The 25,926-nt window shown below is 40.7% G+C and overlaps 1 protein-coding gene across 6 annotated transcripts in view; it reads right to left on the reverse strand.

Annotated features, from left to right (window-relative positions):
- Nucleotides 1-576: 576 nt before the first annotated feature.
- The window catches only part of DOCK10 (dedicator of cytokinesis 10), a 120,037-nt gene continuing 94,687 nt past the window's right edge, over nucleotides 577-25,926 (reverse strand). For all 6 annotated transcript variants that reach the window (XM_071566073.1, XM_071566072.1, XM_071566071.1 and 3 more), the window contains exons 40-56: nucleotides 25,333-25,457; nucleotides 24,837-24,949; nucleotides 23,981-24,118; nucleotides 22,256-22,438; nucleotides 21,595-21,705; nucleotides 20,011-20,226; nucleotides 19,264-19,321; nucleotides 18,847-18,945; nucleotides 17,064-17,170; nucleotides 16,471-16,593; nucleotides 15,434-15,547; nucleotides 9,409-9,555; nucleotides 8,738-8,948; nucleotides 5,749-5,939; nucleotides 4,962-5,062; nucleotides 4,482-4,620; nucleotides 577-1,308 (exon numbers count right to left, since the gene is read on the reverse strand). In XM_071566073.1, coding sequence (XP_071422174.1) covers nucleotides 1,189-1,308; nucleotides 4,482-4,620; nucleotides 4,962-5,062; nucleotides 5,749-5,939; nucleotides 8,738-8,948; nucleotides 9,409-9,555; nucleotides 15,434-15,547; nucleotides 16,471-16,593; nucleotides 17,064-17,170; nucleotides 18,847-18,945; nucleotides 19,264-19,321; nucleotides 20,011-20,226; nucleotides 21,595-21,705; nucleotides 22,256-22,438; nucleotides 23,981-24,118; nucleotides 24,837-24,949; nucleotides 25,333-25,457 — 2,296 coding nt within the window. In that variant the 3' untranslated portion in view covers nucleotides 577-1,188. The remainder of the gene's footprint in view (nucleotides 1,309-4,481; nucleotides 4,621-4,961; nucleotides 5,063-5,748; nucleotides 5,940-8,737; nucleotides 8,949-9,408; nucleotides 9,556-15,433; nucleotides 15,548-16,470; nucleotides 16,594-17,063; nucleotides 17,171-18,846; nucleotides 18,946-19,263; nucleotides 19,322-20,010; nucleotides 20,227-21,594; nucleotides 21,706-22,255; nucleotides 22,439-23,980; nucleotides 24,119-24,836; nucleotides 24,950-25,332; nucleotides 25,458-25,926) is intronic.

The following is a 25,926-nucleotide window of genomic DNA, read 5'->3' on the forward strand; positions in this document are numbered from 1 at the left end:
ATTTGTGAACCTGTGGAGGCCTCAGGGGAACCACCAGAGTTTTTCCAGGGAAAATGAGCTAAACAGAAAAAACAGCTTAACAGAATCATGGTGACTGCATGCACAGGAGCGAGGAATCCTAACACACAGGCACAATGACCAGGGACCCCTGAAGGCAGGGATTTTCCATGAATGAACATGAAAGAGTGTGTAAATGCTGATGTTAAAGGGAAGTCCTAAAATCTGGGAGAACCGCTCCACCTCATCCCAACATGATGCAGAAACTACTAGAGGCACATGGCTTCCCAATGTGCCTTACGCAAAATCTGGGACTACAAACGTCAAAGGAAAATCAGAGTTTTCTTGGTCTCAAGCAGGAGAACCACACCAAGTCTGCATCCCAGAGTGGCCTCAGGGTGGGGCCATGGAGAGAATCCGAAGGTAGGTTCCGGAGATGGCTGTAAGTGTTCCTGTCAGCATACATAACACAACGGACAGGCGGGATGCAGAAGGCATCCTGATCTCCACTGCCCTGGAGAGTGCTGACACGGGAACGAACCAATGCACAGATCTTCAAACAGGAAATGTTATGGACGCTTTTATACACATACACAAATATTTTAATATAATGGTAACTGAAATGTTATCCATTTTCTTAGTACTGTCATAATTAACTAAAAAGATTTTTTTAAATTTTGTAAAAATGACATATTTTACACATCTTCTATTTACAATTGCAATATACTTAAATGTTATAAAACAGCCACTCTGACCTTTAAAATATATGTATACTAGGACTTAGTATTAGATATATTATAATTTATAGCAAACTTAGGGTTTGCTGTGTACCTATCTGTTCAATGGGAATTTCATAATCAGCCTCGCTTAACAAAGGCTGTCCAAACCCAAGATTCGACAATAATAACAATAACAATAAAAATGATAGGGAATGTGCAAATATTGGGGCAGGCAAAAAAAAAAAACCAACTTAAAAAAAATTCAAGCTTGCATTTTTTAAAAATAAGACTGTGAAGACTTCCAATAAATTAAAATCTTAACCCACAAATCCTTTTCCTGGTATTGTCCATGATCAATTCAATTTTCAGTACTATTAATCTAAAAGGAAAAAAAAAAACCCTAACAACAAAGAACAAACCCCACCCCTGCCACTCCAGATCTTCCAGAGGCCGTATGTTCCCCACACTGCAGTCAAGCATCAGCATTTGCTGGAGTGGTGGCTGCTGGCACAGACGAGCTGGCTCTATGGATGACTCGGGAATATGTGCGCTCCATCCCTTGCTGTTTTGCTGAGTCCTCCTTGTATGCAATCTTTTCATAAAAAAGGAAAAAAAAAGCAAGTGAGAAAGACCTAAATATTTTGGTATCTGAAGTGTCCATTCTCTAACCAAGGATAACCCATTTTTTATTCATTAAACGGTGCTAAGGATCTGACAGAGGAAAAGAACCTTTGCTGGTAAATGAAGGCTGCAGTGACAGGGATGACATTCTCTGAGATGGGGATAAAATAGGTCTGGACTGGGGTCACTGGCTTCTGCCAAAGTGGTGTTTCATGGGGTTCCCTGAGCTGCTTTACTCTCACAACTCACACAAACACAACTGAGAAGTCTCCTACATTTTGCAAACTCAACATGCAGTATCAACAGTGGAATCTCCAGGTGTAATCTCACACCATCAACCCCCAGCTATCCCCTGGTCAGGGCTGCAGGTCAACCAGACCACACGACCATGCTGCTGCCACAGCCAGCTTCAGTGCCTGAGCCAGCGGCTTGGGCAGCTCTGGGAAGAAGCTGCTCTCACACCATGGGCTGGAGGAATTACACTGGGACCCAGGCACTGCCTGGCAGCACCCAGAAAAACCAAGGAAGCCACAAGGAGAGCAGGGCTGCCCAGCAGAGCATAGGCAAGAGCACAGCTGCTGATTTTACCAGCTGCGACTCGGACCCAGTGCTATTCCCAGGGGCCTCATGAGAAGCAATCTTGGGGTGGTGCTGCTGCTGCTGTCCTGAGCTGTACCAGCCCTTCTGAACTGCATGTATCTGCGCTTGCACACTCTCCACTGTACCCCAGAATGGCCTCAGCCTGCACCCTAGGGTATGGTCAGGAGCAGTGTGACAAGCAGGGCTGTGAGAAGGGGACACAATCACAGACATGGAGGGGCTTAGCTTAATTGGTACCTTTCTGTGCTGTTTGTCCCTGACCCTTCCATCTGGCCACTTCTGCTACTAATGACAAGTCCTTTCGCATTAGGAGGCTTTTGTCGAGCTGCCCCACTGGCAGCCCCAAAATTCACAACTAAGGTCCTAAAGAACAGGCCTCTCAACACTGACAACATATGGACAACATATCACACATATACCTTGGCACTTGTTTTTTGTAAGTCCCCGAGCAAGGGAGTCATTAGACATGAAACTAAACAAACACACCCAGTAGAAAAGATAGCAAGCGAGGAAAGTACATGACATTGAAAGAAAAAATAGATGTAAGAAAAATGAACATACCACTTTTGGCTATAGTATTGAGGGAAATGTTAGACAGGGAAGAAGAGAAGCTGTATAAGCAAGGACCATGACAGAGCTGTCAGAAAAGAAAAATAAAACAAAACAAAAAAGAGAAAAACATATGGTGATGAAAGAGTCACTGTCTTTAGGTGAAAAACAAAGTTCTCTTGAATATGACAATGGAAGAGATGGCAAATCGTACTGCTGTAAAGTACAGCACAGCTGCATGGGAACCTCAAGCTTTCCAACTGCGAGGTAAATATTTCAGCCACAGTTTACAGCATGTGATTTATCTGAGGAAACACTCTGCTCAGAAGCACAGAGGTCATGTGCTCACTGCAAGAGCAGTAGAGTTTTCCCAAAAAGTCATAGTGCCAGGAAAACTGGGCTATCACTTTTAATGCTTCCCCACAGGGCTGCAAGTGGGAGACTAGTTTTCAGTGTGGACTTTCAAATTCAGATGATTTTGGTTAAACAGATAACAATTTTGACTTTTGGTGGATGAAATTTTAACTTTACATATTAGCATTGTTTTATACAAATACTTTTGTATCATTTATTACTTGCATTTACATGAAGAAAACTCAGAGCTCTCTGACATAACTACAGTTATGAGCATTTATTGGAACTCTCCAAATGTTTCATGAATGCTGAAACTCATGGACTGCTCACGTCTTGTTTGAGTTGACCATCCATTGTCCATTCTTGTGGTGAGCAGTAGTTCACAGAGGGCATATGTTACTCCTTCTGTACATGGATCAGATGGCCAAACTAACTTCCGCAGGAGAGGAATGAACACTGAGTAACAAATATTCTTAATACTTACATACTTAATATAAAAGTGATAAATATTAGTTATGATAAAATCACTGGAATGCTTGAGGTTCACAAATATTTATACACCTAAACAGGAAGAGAGCACAACTGCCAGAACAACAACCACTGAGCATGACCCCCACCTGGCACACACCAAGCCTCCAAGCAATTATGAGTTTTATACCCAGTGAAAAACTCGCTCAATTCTACAATAACTACAACAAATGGGTGAAAAATTCAGATCAATACTTATTCTCCTCATATGTGAAGATGAATAATGCAGCATGGTGTAACAGGGTGGCAATTAAGACAGTTCTGTGAGATGCCATCACTGATACCAGTGGTTAAACCAAGTAACTGTACACAAACAGTGCTGATGGATGCTACAGGCACCTGGAAATGCAGTGTAACTGCTAGAGAGGAACTATTTCTCATGTGCAATCTAAAGTGGCCTACACACAGGCATGCAGAGATATAATTAAGCATGGTTTAATTTGCAGCCTAGTATGCAGAATCACTATTTAATTGAAGCAAAAAACATAATAAAAAAAATCTGCCAAGACATAGAAGTAGAATAGATGCAAGTTGGCACTGGAGTCCAGTTTAGAATTTTGGGATGCACTTTATATGATGCAGGCATGTGCACCCATCCTTCTGAAGCTGCTAACAGATGAAATACACAGCAACTATTTTGACAGTGTACTCAAATATAAGAAAAAATAAAAAACGAACTTTCAGAGAAAGTTGAATATAAATAGAAAGTATAAAGATACCTCCTCTGGTTATAAGGTACATCTTAAGAGCAATTTACTGTTTTAATTAAATACATCACAGCTATACAACAAAGCAAGCAAAGCATAAAACACTAGTTTAACTTCTTATGCCTCTCAACCTCAGTCAGCATTTTGCCTCATGAATATTCAAGTTTTCAATATGCAATAGAGGCAGAAGACAGATCTTTGTTGATCAGATGCATTACATATGATATACCTGTATTAAAAAAAAAGAGAGAGGGGAAGAAACAAACAAAAGAGGACAGTTTTCTCAGTGACTGTTGCATTGTCATGTTTTACTTCTGGTATTTTACTCTATTGCTTCCTTTGCCACTAGAAGACAGAATTAGTCACCCTCATTCAGCCCAACCAGCACCAAAACAGATGATCTGACCTGTTCATTCATAACTACAGAGAGCTCGCTGAGCATATCCTTGTAATGAGACTTCATCTCTCCCTGATACTCAAACTGGTCCTCCTTAATAAGGCGCTCGTTGACATCAAGAGCATGTCCACATGCTTCAGCAAATTGCCTACAAGTACAAAAACACAAAAAACAACCATACAAATTTTGTAATAATGAAAAAACTATTCTATCTATATATACATATATACAGAGTATTGTATCTCCTTTCTCCCTTGCAAATTGCGTGTTGAAAGTGAATTTCAGAACTCAAGCTCAGACTAAGAGGAATGTGGGCTACAAGGATAGCCCAAAACATAATGTTTTCTTAGGAATGATTTGTAAGGTAGGGTAAATGCAGATGTAAATTTGGCTGGTTTCATTCAGCCTGATTTCATGTCATATCTACTCAGGCTAAGCAGTGTGCACTATTGCTATACAGGGCTTGAAAAGCCTAAAATTAATGTTTACCTGAAGATTTCCTTCAGAAGCTTAACTTGATTATCAGGATATCTCTTAGCATTTGTCTCTTCAAGAAAAGCTCGAGCATAAGCCATTGGTCCAGCATTTACCTGGGGAAAAAATACACAGCTTAGGTACAGGGAACAAGGCATTCCATTGTTGTTTCTCTTGTGTTCCAAGGCTTGGGGACTGGCCTCAGGCAACCAAGCATGTGAGAAGAACATCACTTCACTCCTCTTGTCACCTGGATGGAAGCTGAAGAGTTTTGCTGAAGGAAAAGGAGCTTTTCTTCAACCTCATACAAGCTGTAGATTTCTGCTGGCCTTCTCTAAGTCCCCAGCTAGTTAACCATCTAGACAACTACATATTTGTTTGAAGACATTTTAATGAGGGTACCAGAAATACAAATACTTCTCACCAATTCCAATTCTAAACAGAAAATGACAAAGCCAATCCTAACAAAACTCCCATTAATGAATCTGCATGGTTGGCTGTGTGATGGGCTGGATTCTGAAGTGACTCACGATGGTCTTTTTAGAAAGGTCTTAATACTTATTTAAAGAAGACTTGACTGAAATAGTTATATTTGCACATACATCCAGCAGTCATCAATACTAGTGAAAAACTTTCCATTCCCTTTTATTTTTAGAGTGGGTTCCAACAGCACTGGAATACAAGATTTGACCAAAAATATAAAATAGAGAAAATATATCTGAAATTATTAAAATCAAAATAAAATTTTAGGTAGATGCACTAAAAAAAAAAGGAGAGAACAAATAAGGCAAATTTTCATTACCTTGACACTGACACTTCCTTGGAGCTTGAGCTGCAGTCGGATCATGTCCACTTCTTCCATTGTGCAAAGCTGGTTGAGTTCTGTGACCTTTTTGGACATCTCATCAATTGCCACTTCGATAGGGTTCAGCTCTGTGCTGGTTTGGCTTATGACTTGAATACGCTTCTTCACGTAAGGAAATAAGTGACTGGCTGCTCGAAAGAAAGAAATGTATCACAGAACTCTCCCAACAAGAGAGCATTTAGGAAAGGAAAACAATCAAGTCAGAGGACTAACTTTTGACTTTGCCAATCTCTTTATCAATCCATAAAAATCAAGTTTTAATTGCCAAATGAGTGGAAGTGACACAGTAGGTCCAAACTGAAGTCTGATGTACCTGGGACTGCAAGAGCATTTCCTTTTGAATTCACCACTGCTGGCTACTAAGCTCTGTCATATGCAGGTGGCAAAAAGCTCTCACTGCTTAGATTTTAGAATCCACAAATTTCTTCTTCTGAGCTAAAGCAGCAAATTATAAACCCATACAGAACTTCAAACAGCTCAAAACGTCTCATCAAACATGTTTCAAGTTAGAGGCAGGAATGTTTAGTTTAGCCAAACTGGGTATTGCTCACTGTGCTGGTGTTGGCTCAATAGAGTTAATTTTCTTCACAGTAGCTGGTACAGGGACGTGTCTGGGATTTGTCTTGGTAACACTGCTGATAACACAGGGATGTTTTGGTTATTGCTGAGCAGGGCTTAGACTTTCCACTATTCCACCAGCAAGTGGGCAGGGGGTTCACGAAGAACTGGGAAGGGACACAGCCAGAACAGTTGACACCACCTTACCCAAAGGATATTCCAGACCATATGAGATCATGCTCAGCATATGAAGCAGGGGAAAGGAGGAGGAAAGGGAAGGGACATTTAGAGTGATGGCATTTGTCTTCCCAAGTCACTGTAACATGTGATGGATTCCTGCTTTCCTGGAGATGGCTGAACACCTGCCCACCACCCACAGGAAGTGGTGAATGAAGCCCTGGTTTTGCTTCGCTTGCATGCACAGCTTTTCTTTACCTATTAAACTGTCCTTATCTCAACCCAGAAGTTTTTTCACTTTTACACTTCTGATTCTTCCCCATCTCACCACAGGACACTGAGAGAGTGGCTGCAGGGGGCATAAGTTGCTGCCTGAGGTTAAACCACACCATTCACCCACAGAAGAACTACTGTTAAAACATCACCCTTAAAGTAGTGAGGAGTTACTTTTAATATTCAACCAAAATACTACTATGGAGCTGACAGAGGAACTATTTATCTTTAAAACTCTTTCCTTCCAGTCAAAGCCTTTCAAGTGATCTCAGAGTTTGGCAAAGGTACTGTTATGGCACATTAAGTCTAATGTAACTTACTACTCTGTCCTGATTGCCCTACATACTTTGGAAGGCCTCCCTAACTCCATGTATGTCCTTCTCCAGTAAGCATCAGTGTTTAGTCGGTTCAGACCTAAATGAGCTCCAGCTTACAGGGTGGCTGTCTCATTGGAGAGCAGGAAACTCAGGACTTCCAGAGCTGGAAGCACAAGTCCCAGCTAGTTATGGCAGAGAGCCAGCGAACCAAAGACCACAGCCAGACCACACTTGCCCTCTGCTCAGCAGGCTCTGGAACAGAGATGCTGTGCAGGTTCTGTTCCAGCCACTCAAGAAAAATTGACTTGTACTGCTCCTCCAGTCATACCAGTAAGCCTCGCTTTCTTCTCAGACAAGAAGCACTTAGGTTCACTCAGGAAGCAAAAGAAAATACATGACTTTACCAAACAGAAGTGGGGAAAAAAAAAGAAAAGGATGTTTCCTTTATAGAAAAGCACTGAGGTGATGCAGATACCAGAGGGGAAAGCAGAGGAGAAGAGGAGGCCATCAAATTCCTGCCTAATGCCAAAGATGGAGCCAGGCTGAGAGCAGTGGGAGCTGATGACAGCATGCAATAACCCAGGGAAAAAGAACAAATCTCTCTGGTTTTGCCAGACAGACCCTAACAGCTGCACTTTCAAGTCAGTGAAACTACCTGCTTCAGTACAGATCTCAAAACACCTGTTGCTGCTCAAGGACATAAAAAAACACACAGAAACTATTTCTTCTTTCTTCTGACATGCAAACCTGTGTCATATAACAAGATGTTTTCAGACCTTTCTTGACAAGCTAGAACAAAACTTTTAGGCAACTAGGCCTCCACTGTAAGAAGGTTTTTTCACTTTGTCCTTTGGGGGAAGCAGATGCACTGAAGTCAGTGGGGAACTCTATTTTCTGTCGCTCGGAGCCTTTGCTGTGAACATCAGCCTCTCTGCCCACGGCTGCCCAGGAGAACAACGCCTACACTTCAGATAGTTTCTCTTACATAAAAATTCAGACATGTCAAGTTTCAGTAGTAGTTTCAAGAAGGATGCTTCTTTAAAAAGAGATTTCAATCACAATAAGGAACTAAAATTATTCAGTTTAATATGACTCAGTAAGAGCAGGTATATGTAGTGTTCCTGAAATTCCCACCTAAAACACTGATTGAAATCTTACCTTTCACTTAAAAAAAATAATCTATATAATGTGTCTTATTCCCATTTTGAACAAAAATTCCAGTCTGCTAAGTTTTACTCTTCTTAGCAGAACAGAACCCTACTTGGCTTTGAGTTGTTTATTATTAAAAGAACAATAGTCCTGAGTGCTAAGCTGCCTCTAGCAGAACCACTCCCAAATTACATCACTGCAAGAACAGTTAACATATCATTTATAAGGAAAAAACAGGCAGCTGATGACTCCACAAATGAAAATAACTTTCCCTAGGATGGTCAGTCAGCAGGTCTGTAAGGAAAGCACATTGCCAACACCGAAAAGACGACTTATCATTCTGCACAACATGCTGTGCCCACTGACTGCAAAACACCTGGCCCTCGACATGCACTGCTGGGCACTGCTGGGACAGGTGGGATGGGAGGCAGGGAGCAGCCAAGCAAACATACTTGTCAGGATTGTGCGCCTCTTGCACTGCTCTTCCACTCCTCCGTGCTTTTTTCCTGACAGTGTGAAAGGTGTTTCAAACACAAAGCGGTTGATGTTGTGGTGCATTTCGAAGTCAGTCTTTCGATCTTCGGCTTCCTTCTCTTCAAAGAAAGGTGTGACATATGTCACTTGGATGTACGCATATTTTGGGTCCAAGTCTTTGGGGTTGACCTGTGTGACAGTGGCAAACATAATAGAATTACATTAAGAGTGATGAGCTTCCAAGGCATCCATTACATTTCTGAACCTTCTATCACAGACATACTGATAAAAACTGAGACTTATGTAATCACATTACAGATGAACACAAAGCTTTTTAACCAAGTGGCCCTTAACAGTGGGACCTTTGAATGTAGCCATTGGCAAAAGTGAAAGAAAGCTAAATGAGACAGAAAACAACTTGCTTCTGCATTGCAGCTCATTTCGCACTGACTGGGATGCCCTACTAGAACACTGTCATTTTCATATAGCACCTGCCATGCCATGAGGTAAGGGTGGTTTTTTGTTGTCAAGCAAGGTGATAGTACTTTACACAGACCCTCAGCTGATGCTCATTAGAATCACAGCTCTCAGAATCTGAACCATGAACACTCAGTTCTCTCCCTTATGCAAAACGGCATGTCTTTCATACCTTGTTCGAATCCTGGATGATCTTCACATTATCTATTCCAAACTTGTCTGCATAAAGTTTCATCAGCCTTTGAGAGATCTCAGACAAGCCTGTTAATTTGGGTTCTTTATAGATATACTCTTTACCTTCCTCTTCTTCAAAAAAACCCTGTTTGGAAAGAAATGGAAGGACACAGTGAACACAACAGGCAGAGTAAAGCCTAAACAAGGTGATTATATCAGTATATACCCACCAGAACATCCAGTAGGCCACTTCCAGCACATAAATTAAAAGCTTACCTCTCTCCACTCTTAACAGGCACATGTCTAGAGGTCTGCAGCCCCTAGAGTTACCCAGGAAATAACTCCTACACATTTATTCATTTAAGAGACTGAGCTGCTTGAAGAGTAAAGGGCTTTTCTTGAGAATGCTGGTGTGTGTATGATGACAAAATCCTCGTGGATTAAAACTGGACATTACAAATTCTTTAAATTTAAATAATTTGGTTAAATTAACTATTTCAGAAGCACTGGTGCCAACAGTATGTGAGTGTAACAGCTGCCTGTTGGATGCTGAGCCCAGCTGGGGTGTGTACAGCATGACACCCCCAACACATCTTGTTTGGGAGCCACATGTGCAGGCAAAGGCTGGGAACTGCTGCAGGTGGCCATGGCATGGGGAGCAACTGGGAACTGTTCTGCATCTCTTCAGGGCAGCTGAAGAGGAACTCTGGTGGCATATTGAAAGGTCATATAGAATTGCAGCATTTTCAGAGACAATTAGTAAATTATTTACATCTGAAAAGTAAAAGAAAAGGGAAAAAGACACAGACTGTGCTCCGTTGCAAAAAAAGTGTAATCTTGTTAAGGTCATTACTTAATACACTGGATGGACTTGGCAGAGCTTTAATAAAAGGCTCCACTGAAATACTGAACAAGAACCTGTCAGCCTTCAGAAGAAATGCTGACCTCTGAAAATTAGCACAGATTGCATCACCTGCAGGTGAGACACTCAACTGCTACATGATGAACATATACATCAACACCCCAGGAGAAGCTCTCCCAGCAGGTACCCCATTAACCAGGACTGGATTTATCCCAATGCCATGAGGAGTACCAGCCCTTCTCCTAAGATTTCATATACTGCTGATGAAATCTGGTGATGTGCACCACTGCAGCTGCATTCAAAGCCTCCTCCTTTCACCTTAATGCAAAGTGACCCAGAGGAAAACACCTGGAGCTGCAGGGATAAGGGGAAAGGCAGACAGCATTTATGATGTCAGACCCAAGGCCCTTTAAACTTGATGAGACTTGGTCAGCTACTTCTACAATACACCTAGGCAAACTACCATCTGCTGAAAAACAGAGAAGGAGAAATTAATGAAGTCAAGAGATACCTCCAAAATCTCTTTGAAAGGTACTCTTGCAAAATTCAGCCTTTTCATGGTGAAGTGTATTTCAACTTTGGCCACTAAAATTATTGACTAAGCAAAACCTTCACAGAAATATACAGAATTAAAATGAGATAGCTTTAAATTTCAATGCTTGTTTAGGGGAAACTCTCCCACCCCTAAGCTTTATTTCAATAGGGATTAACAAATATGTGGATGTGTGGCTTCTCCAGTAATGACAAGGAGCAATAAAATTGTCTTTTAATTTGGCAAGTGCCAAGAGCACTGTGGACATTACTGGAAACCAATGACCAACAGCTGCAACAGCAGCTCATCTGACAGTATCTTAATCAGTCCCACAGTGACTTTCTAACATTGCACAATTTTTAACAATATTATCAATTAAACTCCATAGGCATATGAAGAACTTCACAGGTAATTAGAAAACAAACCTAGAGCTCCAAAGCTGACATCCTATAAACATCTACTGAGCTGGGCAGGCAATTGACTTTCTATTGATTTCACTGAAAAAAGATCTGCAGGATCATAATCTGGTTTCTCATCTTGTTTCTACCAAAGCAAAACTGCTTTTATGTGGGAAAACCTCATTAGTTTGATGCAACCATACTTAAACACAATACTCAGGACTGCTTCTGTCAAAAGACATCTGTTTTCTTTTAGCCTTCAGTGTTTTCAGCAAAAGCCCCTATGTTTTCCAAATTAATCACATAGCAAGCTAGAATATACTTTATGCTCTTAAACCCTGATTCTGTCTATGTTTGCATGCTGGAACACAATGTTTACATGTAACTGCCACATCTCTGTGCTGATGCGTCATGGCACACTAAGATGATATGTATGCTAATAGTTTTACTTAAAAAAATACCTGAAAACAAACAACTAACAGATTTAGTTTTATCTCTAATGCAAGAGACATCATTTAAGTACATATTCCCTACAGTACTTCAGCTCACAAGTGACAAGCAGAGGTTAATTGTGAGCTATAAATAATGTCTGCCATATGCTATATGTCTGGCAAAGACTATTGAAAGTAAGATTAAATACTTTTCAGAAGCCAAATATCCTCCAATTTCAGGATTTTAAAATATTAAGCAGCTACAGTTACATTATTGATGCATATCCCTGGATTATTTTCACACTGACTGGTTTTGTCCTACAAGAACAACACAGCCTTACAGATGAAAATTATTACAGCTGAAGGTAATGGAAGGGAGATGACCTCCTGGACAGTAGGTTAACGTTTTTCACTATGCTCTGATGATCAGAAAGGCAAGTTGTGACCCAGGGCTGTCACTGTGGGTTCTCTGAAAAGGCCCTTCTTCCTCCCCATATGTCCCCAGACACAGCCCTTGGTGCTCTCAGTAAATCAGACTCCTCTCTGCCCTTTGCTGGAAGAAAATACACCATCCCTGCAGCTGACATGCTGAGAAAAAGCCTTCCACTTTATCTGCCAAGAATTACCATTTAACGGATCCTTCCCTGTCTGTACCACGTGAACACCAACTCCCATGATAAGTGAGCATGTTGCCCTCTTTGGTAAGGAAGCTACAGCTGTTTTATCACTTTTGGAAAAGGGGAGACATCTTCGGCTCTTCCGACTTATACCTGCAGACAGCTTAACACTATGAAACTCTGCCCTCCCAACTTCTACAGCTTCTTGCACACACAGGAGAACAAACCCACAGCTCTACCTTTACCTAACACAAAGCCTTGAGTGGCTCTGCTTATCAGCACAATGAGTTCCCAGCTATTCAATATATTTAATAGATTTTTTTTTTTTTACTTTTAATTCAAAGAAGATACTGACTCCTCAAACATTCATCTGTGAATAGAATCATATGCACTGGCTAGTGTGGTCACTTGGGGGTGCAATGAGATGCTGTCACCAAAGGCCCTTAACAGACTTTGCAGCCTATAACAGCAGCTGCCATGAGATCCAGCTCTCTGAGCTGGCAAATAAAGCTTGCTGGTGAAAACAGATGACTGCATCCTCCCTAAGGACCACATTAATCCAAACCATCCTTCCTAGCGTCCCTGCAGCAACATAGCAACCACATACTGTCTCTGCCTTTGCATGAAGAATGGTTTTCAGGTGCAGCTGCAGGTCTTTTTCACTCAGAAGTCCCAAAATTCTCCCTGCAAACAGTATTTACATTATTCTTTTGTCCTTTAATCTGCTTTCTCTGGAGTTTTCATTTCAGCCAAGGAACAGCAGAGTTCCATTTTTACAAAATGTATGTATATATTTATTATTGATACAAGTGATAAAAATGTTTATTGAATAAATGTATATGTGTAATAATACACTTTTTAATATGTATGTGCTTACATCTGTATCTACCCCCGGGTGTTTTATAGAACAGTGTATGTGTAAGACTGAAAAGGAATCCCACACCTGCACATACCTGCACATTGAGTTTACTTCTGTGGCCTTTCCTTTGTAATGACCTAAGCAAGTGATTCATATTGTTTTATAACTGTTTAACTTTGTAATACTAATGAAACTTGCAATTATTAGCTTTTGGAAGAAAGTGTGCAAAGTCTGCCAGAAGCAGAAAGAAACGGAATTGCTTTTAGTGTTTTAAATTGATTGGGCACTGAGACTGGTCTCGGCATGGAGGCCTGAAATACTCTTGGCAAAAGAAGGACCAAAAGGCTCTACACCTACCCACCTGCACAGCCCAAATGGAAGCAAGTGGCACACAGGAAGAAGGGACTGACAGAAATACAGTCAAAAAACCTTCCAAAGTTACCAATACACAACAGAACCAGTATATGGGAACAGTCCGTTCCCTCTGTGTCTCCTTCCAGGTCAAGCTTCATCTGTAGCTCTCACATGCGCCTTGGTGCTTTGTGTACTGGTAAGACCTCCTTAATCAGCTTATCCTTTTTATTTTGGCCAATGAGGCACAAGTAACACTGATGGCAATGATCTACCTTTAATTATGTGCACTGTGCCATACACTTCTGTCACTCTGTCTCTGCAAGGAGCCATATAGAGCCGTCCACCTTTTTGCCACACAACATCTCTCCTGCAAAGGGCAAGGAGAAAGCTGTGCTTGTTGCATTTGGACCTCAGTGACTGGGGGCACCAGGGAACAGACGGAGTGATGCAGAGCTGTGAAAAAGCCATACACTTTAGAGCACTAAAGCTGTTTAAATGAAGTTGCCCTTGTGGCACTGGCAGCAGAGATGTTAACCCAGTTCAGCAGAAGTGCTTCAGCTAAATTACCCACTGGGAGAGCCCCAGCCTCTGGGAGAGTCCTGGCAAGAAGCTGCAAGTAGGAGAGTCCTGTTTTCCCCTGTGTTGCTCCCAATTTGGAAGAAGATTAGGCACAAGGAACTCTGCCCTTCCTCAGGCACAGCTCACTTTCTCCTTGCATTTGGCAAGTCCAGCTTTGCTAATCTCTCTCAAAAACCAGGAGCCGCCATTTCCCTCTGACTCCCCATTTGTTTGCTCCTACAAGGGACTACAAGGACCAGCCTGCCCAGAGTGCTCCAGTTACCACTGCCATAGGTCTCAGACTGACACAACAGCCTTCCTCTTTGGAGCTGCTGCACAGGCCAGGAAAGCAGGCTTGCATTCAAACAGTATTAATGCTACCCCAAGATTTTCAACAGAGAAAGAAGGGGTCCAATCCCGCTCCCAGTGAAGCTGAGGGAAACTTCCACTGAGATGAGATGCTGCAGCATTGGGCCCCACAGTGCACACAACATGACAACAGATACAGATTGGTAATTCAGGTAACTGAACAAACAAAAAGTTAGTTTGCAGGATGCAACAATGAATGAAACATTATTTCATCTGCCATGAACCAAAGAATCAAGAGCACAGGATAGTTAATGTTAAGTAAGAGTACAGGGAAGGATGGAGGATGTGTGAGAAGAATTAAACAAAACATGCAAAAGAACTAGACTTACCACGGCCTTGAATATGATCAAAGGGAGAAAAGAGCAAATTTCTGCATTAAAATCTAATTAACAAACAGAATGATTCACATCAATCTGTTGTTTACACACTTTTATTATTTTAGAATACAGGAAATTGTATGCTTGCCAAAACCAGGACTTAAAGGAACATGCTGGATTGCTACACTGGTTTGTAGTGGAAGAAAGCACAAAATAATGCTTCAAGGGTTTTGAAGCACAGCAGAGGGAATAAAACTACTCTACAGTACATTGCACAGAATCAGAGGTGGCCTGGAAGAAGAAATCGGAGTGAGTGAGAAACAGAACAAAACATCTACTACCTACTGCTCTGCTTTAAGCTCTGTTGGAAGAGAGCTCCATATATCAAAGATGTGTTATCTGGTTCTATTTGTACTTTAATTTGAAAAACCTGCCCTGCCTCAGTCTCAGTTTTGCTTGATGAAGTCAAGAAGTAAAGTTGCCATACAAGTAAGTCTGTTCTCCATCACACCACTAAACCCACAGCAGTGGTTTACACAGAGGCAACTTGGTGCTCTCTCTCCCAAGTAAAATCCTGCTGGGAAGTCTGACCCACAAGGCAGTTTCTACACTGTGATTCACTCCCAAGCACTTCTCTGCTTTGGCTTCCCTGAAATATATCAGCAACAAAAGAACACAGGTGAAATCTGGGAATCTGTGGATACAAGAGAACACAAGTTGACTTACCTGCCCATAAAATGCCACGCGGTAATACCGCCCAAAGAGACGCTTCTCAGAGTTCACCACTTCTGCAACCTTCAGGTATGAGCGGTGGATGTCATAGTACAAATCAGACAGTCTCTGCATTAAGACACAGGCAGAGGGAGGGGAGGTGAGAGCATGCCAGTGTTTTGGAAAATGCCACTACAGCTCTGCACAACCATGGCTCACTGTAACTGGGTTCCCACATCTTTGCAAAGACAGCTGTACATGCTACGGGAATAGTTTAACCTTGTTAGCAGTCACTAAAGATAAATTTCAAGGTTTCTGTCATCTTCTGAGCAGTTTTGTGGTATTGGATGCCTTTCTGTACAGGGTCACACAGGAGGAGAACCATCCCACCACCAGAAAGGGGTACAAACCCACTAAGAGGTCAGAGAACCCAACTGTCATTCATGCAGGTGAGAACAATGTGCCAACAGCTCTGATCAGCTCCCAACCCCATGCAAAGATATGCTTAGGCAGCACTTTCTCACGATAGTGAACCAAAATTTCAGCTAAGTTAAAATCTGAGAACCTGCTTACTCAGGATAAAGCTTATTGCTATCTACCACTGCAGGTTTCTTTAAATTTAAACGCAGAAAATCAGTAAATGAGATTATCATCTAGTTATCCATTATGTATTGAAATTGGCAAGTAAATAAGAAATCAAGAAACTCTAAAACTGTGAAGAGATCAGCAAATTTATCAGCAGTTTCTAACCTTAAATAAAATGCAAGTATGCTTCCAGTTTAAAACTCATGTAAATAATCACATCCACTGGCTAAAACAAGAGGTTTGTTTAAATTTTTTTTCATTTGCTGTTGTATTGATGCTAAAAAGAGGAAGGTAAGATACTAGAGTTCTTTATTTTCTCACAGCACAAGGCATTAAAAGGAGAAAAAAACAACAGGAAGAAAGAAAAAATTCCTTTTCAAGAAATCACTTTTTTCTCCCCCCTAAAAATTTTGATCTTTCCTACTGCTTTAGGATAATTATACAAAGTCAAACCAAACACCACTTACTTTAAAGTCTCTCTGCTTTTCAAAAACAGCAATGATAGGCTTGTTAACCTCAGCAATAAGCTCATATCTCTCAGACTTCCACAGGTACTCAACACACAACTCCAGCTGCTCCACAAGAATATTCTGCAATTTCACAAATACAAATAGTTCAGTGACTCAACAGCTGGTGGCATTTAATTAACAGCAATGCAGCAAAAGCACATACCTACTACTTCATTTTATTCTAGAACGTCTATGTTAAGGCTTATTGCAATGACACAATGTTAATCATGTATGGGTGATATAGCTGTTCTTCAGAAAAAACCCTTGATATAACAGTATGCTTGAATACTTGATATCTCATGCAGAAGAATGGATTTGCTTTGTGGGTTTCTCCCTGCCCTGACTTCCAGCTCTGGTACTTCATGTTCTCGTTAACTAAACATCAATCCTGGCTATTTAACACAAGAGCTGTGACATTTCACTCTAAAGTTGTGCACCTTTTAATACTGCATGAGTACACGCTATAATGTGTTGCAACATGCAGAGGCATCTACTAGATATAACACTCTCTGTTAATATAGAAGAGGTATATAAATGTTGATGTTACTGACCTCATTATAGGGAGTATCTTGCATCCCAGAGTCTTCCTTCATAGCACCTTCTTCTTTAATGTTGGGAGTAATGCTCAGAAAAGCAGGCCATCCCATGGAAAATAAGCCTTGAAGGGCAAGTCATAACAAAATCAATTAATGACTGAAATAACAAGATAACTCAAGAAGTTAGTGGATGCCATTAAAACAGAGCTGATTTTATTTGACTAGATTAGTTACTTTTTTCACAGCCCAAGTAATAAGAAGTATAAATGGAGCTGACTCAATTTATGAGACTATTACACAATTTGTCAGTGATATAAATCCACTTGACCAGGGAAAGGGTAGTGGTAACATTTTCCCAATGCAATGTTACTCCTCTCTTTGGCCTTTTGCTTCCTGAGCTGTACAGTGCTGGCAGTCCTTGCAAAGCTACACTCATTTGTGCACAAGAATTACCCTTCCAGGCTAAGGGAACACAATTTTGTACTCATGAAACCTATACTCTGGGACCTGCATTGTCCCCTCTGCCAGATTTCCTGGGAGCACAGTCCCTGCAGGATGGCCCAGCCTGATGGGGATGTGGCAGCTCCAGAGCATGCTGTGCCTTTGCTGGGCTGGAGGCAATGCTGGCAGCAGATGTGCTTGTCCTGCCCAGGGTCAGGAGGGCTGCCACAGCCCCAACCAAGGATTCTCTCTGTAGAAAGCTCAAGCCAGAAGCTGCTGATGAGAAGGCTCACAAGGAATAAAACTGAGCATACATCAAGTATTTGCTAAGCTAAGGCCTTAGTGCAATGGTTGCAGCAGAAACAACTTGCACAAGCATTGCACATTACAGATCAGAAAGAGTCTGGCCCACAGGATTTTATACTGCTCTTGAGTGGAGAAGGTAAACCTGCCACTGGAGATGATGAACTCCTGGCACAGTTCATGTTCAGTTAAAAAGTAGGAAAATGCTACTATGGCACCATTAAAGAAGCTAATACATACACACTGAGATGGGAGGCTCCATACCCTCTCAGGTTTTGAAAATGGTAAACATAAGTTTAAAATGACCCAAGTTCTTCACTCCACCTACTGCAATCTGTTAATCAGGCAAAGCATTTCACCACTACTATACTACCTTAGAAATACTGCTCTTCACAGAAAGTTTCCTTCCAAAAGGATGTATTTTTTAATCTTGCCCACAAACACAAAATTGTTAGTCTTCCCAAAACTAACAATTTTGTTTTCCCCAGATATTTGTCCTTGACTCTAGAAATTGCTCTTTGTGGAAATTTCTAACATAGCTCATGCAGAGTATTACTGTGAAATACACATTTCATAAACGAAATAATCATTGGCATTGAAGCATTAAAAATACATAAGCCTGCACTTTATTTCTGTAATAATCATCACAGATTAAAAAAACCCCTTTATCTATACTAAGTTACATATGGATAACCACATATTAATTCTACCTCCCTGCCCTCCCAGCTTTGGATAGCCAAGGAATTGGACATGGATTTGCATGCTAAACAGCAATTGACCCAAGAGGGATTTCTGTTGCCAGTGAAGAGCAAACTGCTCTCTCGCTGAAAAAGCCCATAACCAGAGACATTCTGAGCAATCCATCAAACCAGCCAAAGTGCATCAGGAAAGGAACACATGTTTCTGACGTTACTTGCTTTATATTACAGACTTCAGCATGCACTAGAAACAGTTTTTGCTTTTGTTGATATTTTTCCAAATCAACTGGAGAACAGTAGTTTGACTCCCTAATTATATTATTTGACCCATAAACAGGCACGGTTAGAGCACTCACTTCCTCCATTGTGAGTTGTTAGTAACACATTACTATCAGAGACTTGACCATCTTCCAGGTGCATACGTGAGGTACAAATCTTTTCCATTTTCCAGTAACCTATGATAGTGTAAGATGGTATTAGTATATGCTACTGGTATGTGTTAATACATGCATATTTAATAACAACAGACAAGTGAAGCATTCTCTTCTAGCACTAGCTTGCTAAACATTTAATTAACCCCCTTTACACAAAACACACACTTTCACTATTCCAGTGTTAAGACTAGCATTTATGACATATTTAAAATTGAATATTTGTGAAGAATTCAAGCTGCTTTAAGAATATATATAAGGAAGGACAGCAGGATAGCCAAAACTTATTTTCAATAATAATGTTTTTAGATACATAGTTGGTTTTGAATATGTTGATCTTACCTTTTCTCTTCAAGTACTCTGCAATGAGAGCAGCAATATGAATATAGCACATAGCAGCCTGTAATGAGAGACCAACATACATGGATTCATTGAGGTACACTGTATGACTTACAGATTACATGTGATAAGGAGCACATACTTTCAGCACTGTCAAGTCTTGATGCAGAAAAGGGAAGACAAAACTAATCTAAGAAAATAAAGGATTAAATGATGAAATCCTTCTGGAGCGTTAATTTCACCAGGTGTCTTATGTAAATGCATATATTTGCTCAAGAAAAACATTAAGATAACTTAATAAGTAAGATATTCCTCCATTCTGCAGTGGAGTTTTGTATCACCCGTTTAGTTTTTGATGAAAAGGACAACACAGTAGAAATGAAGCTCCTAGTGGGGGAGAAGAAAATCCTTTTTATAAGTTATTCACTGCTCATAATGTCCTCTACACTACAGCTACTGTGTCCACTAGAGTTAAGCAGCATGGATGCCAAAGTGACTGCCCACAGCTTTGCTGTCAGGCAGTTTCAAGTCTTGCTCAAGCAGATCTCAGGTAGCCATAATCAGGCCAACTGGGATAAGTAAACAACATCTCTGTGTGTTTTCCAAGCCTGTATTCCCCTAACTTCAAGTGTATGAGAGACACTGTATGATTCTCTTAAATCACCACTGTTGTCTGTCCTTCAAAGCCTTTTTCACCAGACCATCTGAGCCTAAAGACAGATGTATTTCCTTTTCATTTATGGACATTACCTCTGATAAATCTCCATTTCTCGCGTGAATCTTGGCCATGCTTTCAAGCCATGTCCTACGTAATTCAGGTGTGCTGGCGTAGGAATTTGCTAGGCTGTACTGCAGATCCACAAGCATCTCAGGGTCTTTCTCATGCTCCTTCATCTGAGCTGTGGCCATCAAAACTGTTCTGATGCGTTTGGTCAGATCCTTCACCTCTGCTGGGAAATTAACGTTCTTTGGGAAAGATAAGCAGTACATCACTAAAACCATCCAAAGAGCCACATGCAGCAGCTCTGAATGAGCTAAAGTTCTGCTTATGGAGGACCTTTGTGCCTTTCCCTAATTCACTAGGCTTGGAAACAGAGTCACACTGTACACAAATCCTTGATGTCCTTTTACTGATATGTCATAGCACCTATGAGATATCCCAGTCAGGCAGCTGTTCTACTGTCCATATGCAACAGCTCCACTGAAGTCAGTGAACTGAAACAGTCGTTCCTTAGTTACCTACTGGGTCCAGAACTGGATTCTTGTACAGTTTCAGCTGACCAGCAGCACCACACACTATATTTAGTCTTTCTTAACTACACTCCCAGCATGTTTCACCAGAGTGAACAAAGCACAGGTGTGGCCCCCGGCCTTCTCACACTGCACTAGACTAAAACAGAGTCCTTGTATTACTCGTAACAGCTGTTCTCAACATATTTAACTCAGTTCTGCAGTTTCTCTTTTCCAGATGAGCAATGAAACACATTTCTGTTTTCAGACTTGTTTCCCTCCTTTGCTTTTTTTAAAAGCAAAAAAGATCCAGAAAAGGTAAATGAAATTAAATACTCCCTCCTCTATGTCACACAGAGATGAGCGAGTCACAGAAGCAGTCAGACTGACTGCAGTGCTGTGAAATCAAAGCTGGACTTCTAAAATAAATACAATTTTTAACTGCATTTTTACATCAAATCACTTATACGAATTATCTACCAATTTGCTTATACTAACTCTATCATTAACCTCAGTGAAGATACCCTAAATTCAGCTTCAGAGAAGGAACAACACTTTCAAAGTATAAAATTCAAAATGTATGTTAACAATTGTTTGGACAGGAACAGCAAAAATCATAAACCAGAATCTTTTTTCAACAATTTAAATATAGACAGTGACTACAATAGCAGTGGTAAATCATCTAAGAGCTAAGTGCCTTTTTCAGAGGGTTAGCAACCGATTACAAAATCCAACTGTTGTGCCTGGTTTTGTGCACATTTACTGAACAGAGGAAAGGGACTGTTTGTGGACTAAAATCTGTTTGTCAACTGCAACTGCGTTTCGTTAGTCACAAGGCATGACATCTCTGACATTAGGCAAATGAACAAAATAAGCAATAAATAACAAATTATACAATTTTCAAATAAAAACCAATTTATTTGAAAAAAAACATTTTCAATCATTAAGCCTCTGAGTCACAAACACTTTCATGAACTTCAGACTGCCTGAGAGAGGCACACTACGAATGCATAAATCTCCAGCTAATAAAAGGCAGAAAGACTTGCTCCTGTGAAATTGTTGACCTTTTTCAAGAGGCAATGACTGATAAAAAATGTTTCTTACTTTCATTTGCTTGTCTCCATTAGCAAAATTATTTATAATTGCAAGTGAATGTTGAAAACGAGATCCGCCAATCCCCGCATCCGCTATCAGCTGGCTCACTGCTTTGATGAGCTGTAGAGGGGGAGCAAACACAGGATGCAATTAGAAAAGAAAATCAGAGTTTCAGAATAGTTTTTAATCCCTACTTTAGTATGACTTGATGTACCAGGCTAGTGCACTGTGATACCTTTCTTCAGAAGATAACATACACAAAGGCAAGGACTGTGAGTTATCTTCCCAATGTGTCTAACTTCTCACATTTTGCAGAGTAAGCATGTTATTACTGGACTTTACATTTCTGTCCCTGTACTATCAGATTCTGTTTAGCTCCTTCATCAGCCATGCTCTCACTGCTGTAAGCAATGCATGTAAATCAGGAATAGTCATTTATCTGGTGATATGGCCACATTCACAGCTGTTGTCTTTCCCTGGACAGAGCTGAGCAGCCCAAGAATAGCAGAGAATCCAGTCCAACTTCAGACTTGGCAGGAAAATCAAGTTGCCACAGAGAATTGCCTGACTGAGGACTCCAAAAGAAATGTCTTGCTTCAATGAATAAAAATAATAATGATAAAAATCAGTGCACATCAGTTAAATACTGATGATCTCATACTTTGCTTACCTGTAGATGGGATCTGACTATTGATTTCTGCTTGTTAAATTCAAAGTTCTTTCTCATGAAAAAATAAAGAAGAGCAGAAGCTTCTGTCTGAGTTGAACGTGACCTATGGTTACAACACTTCAGGATTTCGTAGCAGAGGGAGCCACAGAGATCTGCTTGTCCTTGGAAGAATGCTGATGGGAACTGTTGAAAAGAAATGTGTGAATATGTTCAGCACTACTCTCAGGCCTTGGTGCAGTTATTCTGAGTTAACAATCTTTTCTGTTAAGCTTGCATTAAAAACAGCTCTCCCATAGTCATTCACACCAGGGTTTAAACTCAGCTTAATCCCACATGCAAGTTAAGACTAAGTAAGAAGTGCACACAGATTTTCATACAAACACCATATGTCATCAAACTGGAAGCCCAGACAGCAGCTGGCACACAGCAAGCACAGCAGCAGAGCAGCCTATCTGCAAGGAATGCAGGACAGCTAACCAGGAAAAGCAGGGGGGAGTTCTGCACTACTATGAAAGCTGTTCAGAAGAAAAATACTTAGAGTAGCAAAGTCAGTGAACTTCAAGAGGGCAAAAGTTTGAACAGCAGGAGACAACAAAGAGTGAACGATGGCTCTCCAAGCCAGGCCTACCATTATCAACAGTATGAATGTAACAGAAGACAGAGTGAGGACACATGTAGGATATACATATTGGCCACAGATCTAAAGTACTAAAGGAGTTCTGCTGCAGGAACTACAACTGACCCCTGTTCCCACAGACCTATGAAGAGAGAATTCAATCCCAAAAGCTACAGGATAAATGGAAAGGGCAATCCTGGATATATATTCATGGTCCCAATGCAGAGAGTTCTTCCATTCCTGACTGTCTAGTATGTAATTTAAGATGTCTGTGGATGGTTTACTTCCTATTTCCCCCATGTCCTCAAGCTGCATTACTGGTACAAGCATGATTTCCTCCTCATTTCCCATGAGATAACCACCAGAGTGAGGCCACATGGTGTAAGCTGATCTACACTCCTGGTTTCATAGGAACATTTAGGAGACGAGGCCAACCTTGCTTATTCTCACATCCCCACAGCAATTGTTATCTGTGTGCTACATTCTGGTTACTTTTAAGAGGATCTCATCTAAGTCTATGACTCGGAAATTGTGCAGCCTTTGCAGTTGGCACCAAGTGCCTAATTGTCCATGTTAATTTACATGTGCAAAGCAAGCAAAGAAACAGTTTGACACATAAGCATCTTTTTGCCCCAGAACTCTTCTATATTTAAAACTAGGTATTTGTAAAACTGTATTAGTTTGGATTAACTTTTGGTGAAGTTTATGGAATATTCTCCTGCTAGTTTCTCTGGGGACAGCAGTAATCATTCACTACTACATATTGCAAACCAGGTATCTGCCATGAAGACCATGGACCTCTAGGGTTTCAAATTTTTTCCATAAGTGATAAAAGCAGGAAAGTCCAGAAACCCATATACTACAGAGTTGTGCATTACTTATCTATTTACATTAAAACTTTCTCTTCCTCTGTAAATTTTTCATTTTCAAAACCAGAACTAATTTTGCAGATATTGGAAACCTGCTGCTCTTAATCAGTAAAAACAACCCCATCATCTTTGTCAGGAATAAGGATTAAAAGAGTGAAGTCCAGAACTCCTTCAAAGTATCCAATTGTCCCCCCTTGTGACGCATTAATAGGCACAACTGACAGAACAAACCACAGTTACCTTGCCTACAAAAAGCCGGAGGGCAGCAAAGACATGCTTGAGAGCTGCTGCTGACTGGTTGATTTGCAAAAAGAGCATGTGGGTGTCAAAGACTTTCTTCATCAACACGTTCTGGCAATCAGATTGCTGGAGCTGCCTCTGAAAAGTTCACAAACAGGACAGGACAGGACATTCTGGTTATTAAAGTGAATGAACAGAAGAAGGATCTGCTGGATTTTACATTGGAGTGGTCCCAGGGAGATGCTTTTTCCAATGTAAAATCTCCACAGATGAGGCTTTTCCACTTTGCTACAGACTTTCCTTGCAGTTTTCCAAGGACAGCACTCTCCTAAGCCTGTATTACTTGGGGTTTGTATACACTGTATGTAAGGGTTAGGGTAGCAGAGAGGGAACACTAAAATGCAAAAGATGTTTGCTGTATTGTGGCAGTGAGACCTCCAGCAATTCGTCTGGGCTTGCTGAAGCAATCTGAGCAATTTTTAAAGAAGCTGAGGATCCACCTGCTGACATGAAAAGATACAGATAATAAGCAGTTTGGAAATGTGTTGTCAAAAATATCTGAAATCCAGTGGGATAAACGTAATTCAGAAAAGGTGTATTAGCAGTTTCAAGGTGAGCAGGGCTGTAGATAGCCCGGGATATGCAGGATATTCTTCCACATCTTTCTAGTCAGTTTGGGTACTGTGAGTCAATTCTTTCCTAAGAGACCTCCACTGAGAACTGGCATGTCTTATTTCCCTATCCTGATGTCTCGGGCATTTCAAGTTTTCTGTGTGGTTGCTTCCCCAGGCCTTCCTTCCACCACATATTCCACATGGCACCAGTTCAAGCAGAAAAAGAAACCAGCAAAACATACCTGGTGATTCAGAGTGTAAAGACACAAGAGGTCAAGGATTGTGAGGGACACTTCTGTAGCAATGTTTGCCTCTGTGTCTACATACTGTACAATGTCTGTTTCATTGGAGGTGCCTGCAACATAGAAAGGAAGATGACAAAAAATCTTCTAATATTGCTGAAGACGATACAGTTTTGCAATCTGGTCATTAGGTTTCACCACAGTAGAGATGGGCTTCTAACTGTACATTTAATCAAAGGGTATTTTGAAGAAAACTGCTCAGAGGAGATGCAAAGACAGGGCATTTGAGTCAACTTTCACTGGCTGCACAAGTAATGTGGGTATATCCTTTCATTGTTTCTGTTCTTCCTCCAAGGATGAGAGAAATCTAATTGGAAAGAGGGATAGATGACTGATTTCCTAAATTTTAAGAACCCTCTTTCATGAAAAGGTCTGTATAGAGCGTGATTGAAACCCCACAGAAATCCAGAGGGAAGTAAATAATTTCTGTACTTACTGGCAGTGCTACTGTCTATCATCTGCAAGAGTTTGGGGTTAGAAAGTGCATTTTTGCCACGGATTATTGGTAATGTTTGAGATCTGTGGTGCTTGTGGCCATCATGACTTGAAGTAGAATGCATCCTGAAATGAAAGGTAGCATTAAAAACAGAAACAATAAATATACTATTGTGCCTGTTCAGAACTTTTCTGTGTCAGTCACTGCAGTATTTCTCAAAGGCTAAGTTAAATAAACTGATGCAAAACTTTTCAGAGAAACAAAGACAAAGTCAGTGAGGTGGACAAAACAAACATGAGCAGTGATTTCTCGAGATCACAGAGGACAAAAAAATGCATCGAGCACTAAAATAGAGCATCAGCTTAAATAGCTGCCTGATGTTTAGAAAACTGTCTTTGGATGAAGGGAAACTGAGGTGAGTTCTCGTAGCTCAAAACATAAGAAAAATATACTCTGCTCAAAAAATGATACAGCTTCTGTGAGGCAAAAAAATGATGACAAACTGACAACAGCAAAAATATGTGTGCATATGTATGTGTTCTTTTAATCCTCTTTCATGCTGAAAAACACATTATTAATTTATAATGAGAAGCT

Source organism: Pithys albifrons, chromosome 11 (assembly GCF_047495875.1).
Source record: "Pithys albifrons albifrons isolate INPA30051 chromosome 11, PitAlb_v1, whole genome shotgun sequence".
Classification (NCBI taxonomy): Eukaryota; Metazoa; Chordata; class Aves; order Passeriformes; family Thamnophilidae; genus Pithys; species Pithys albifrons.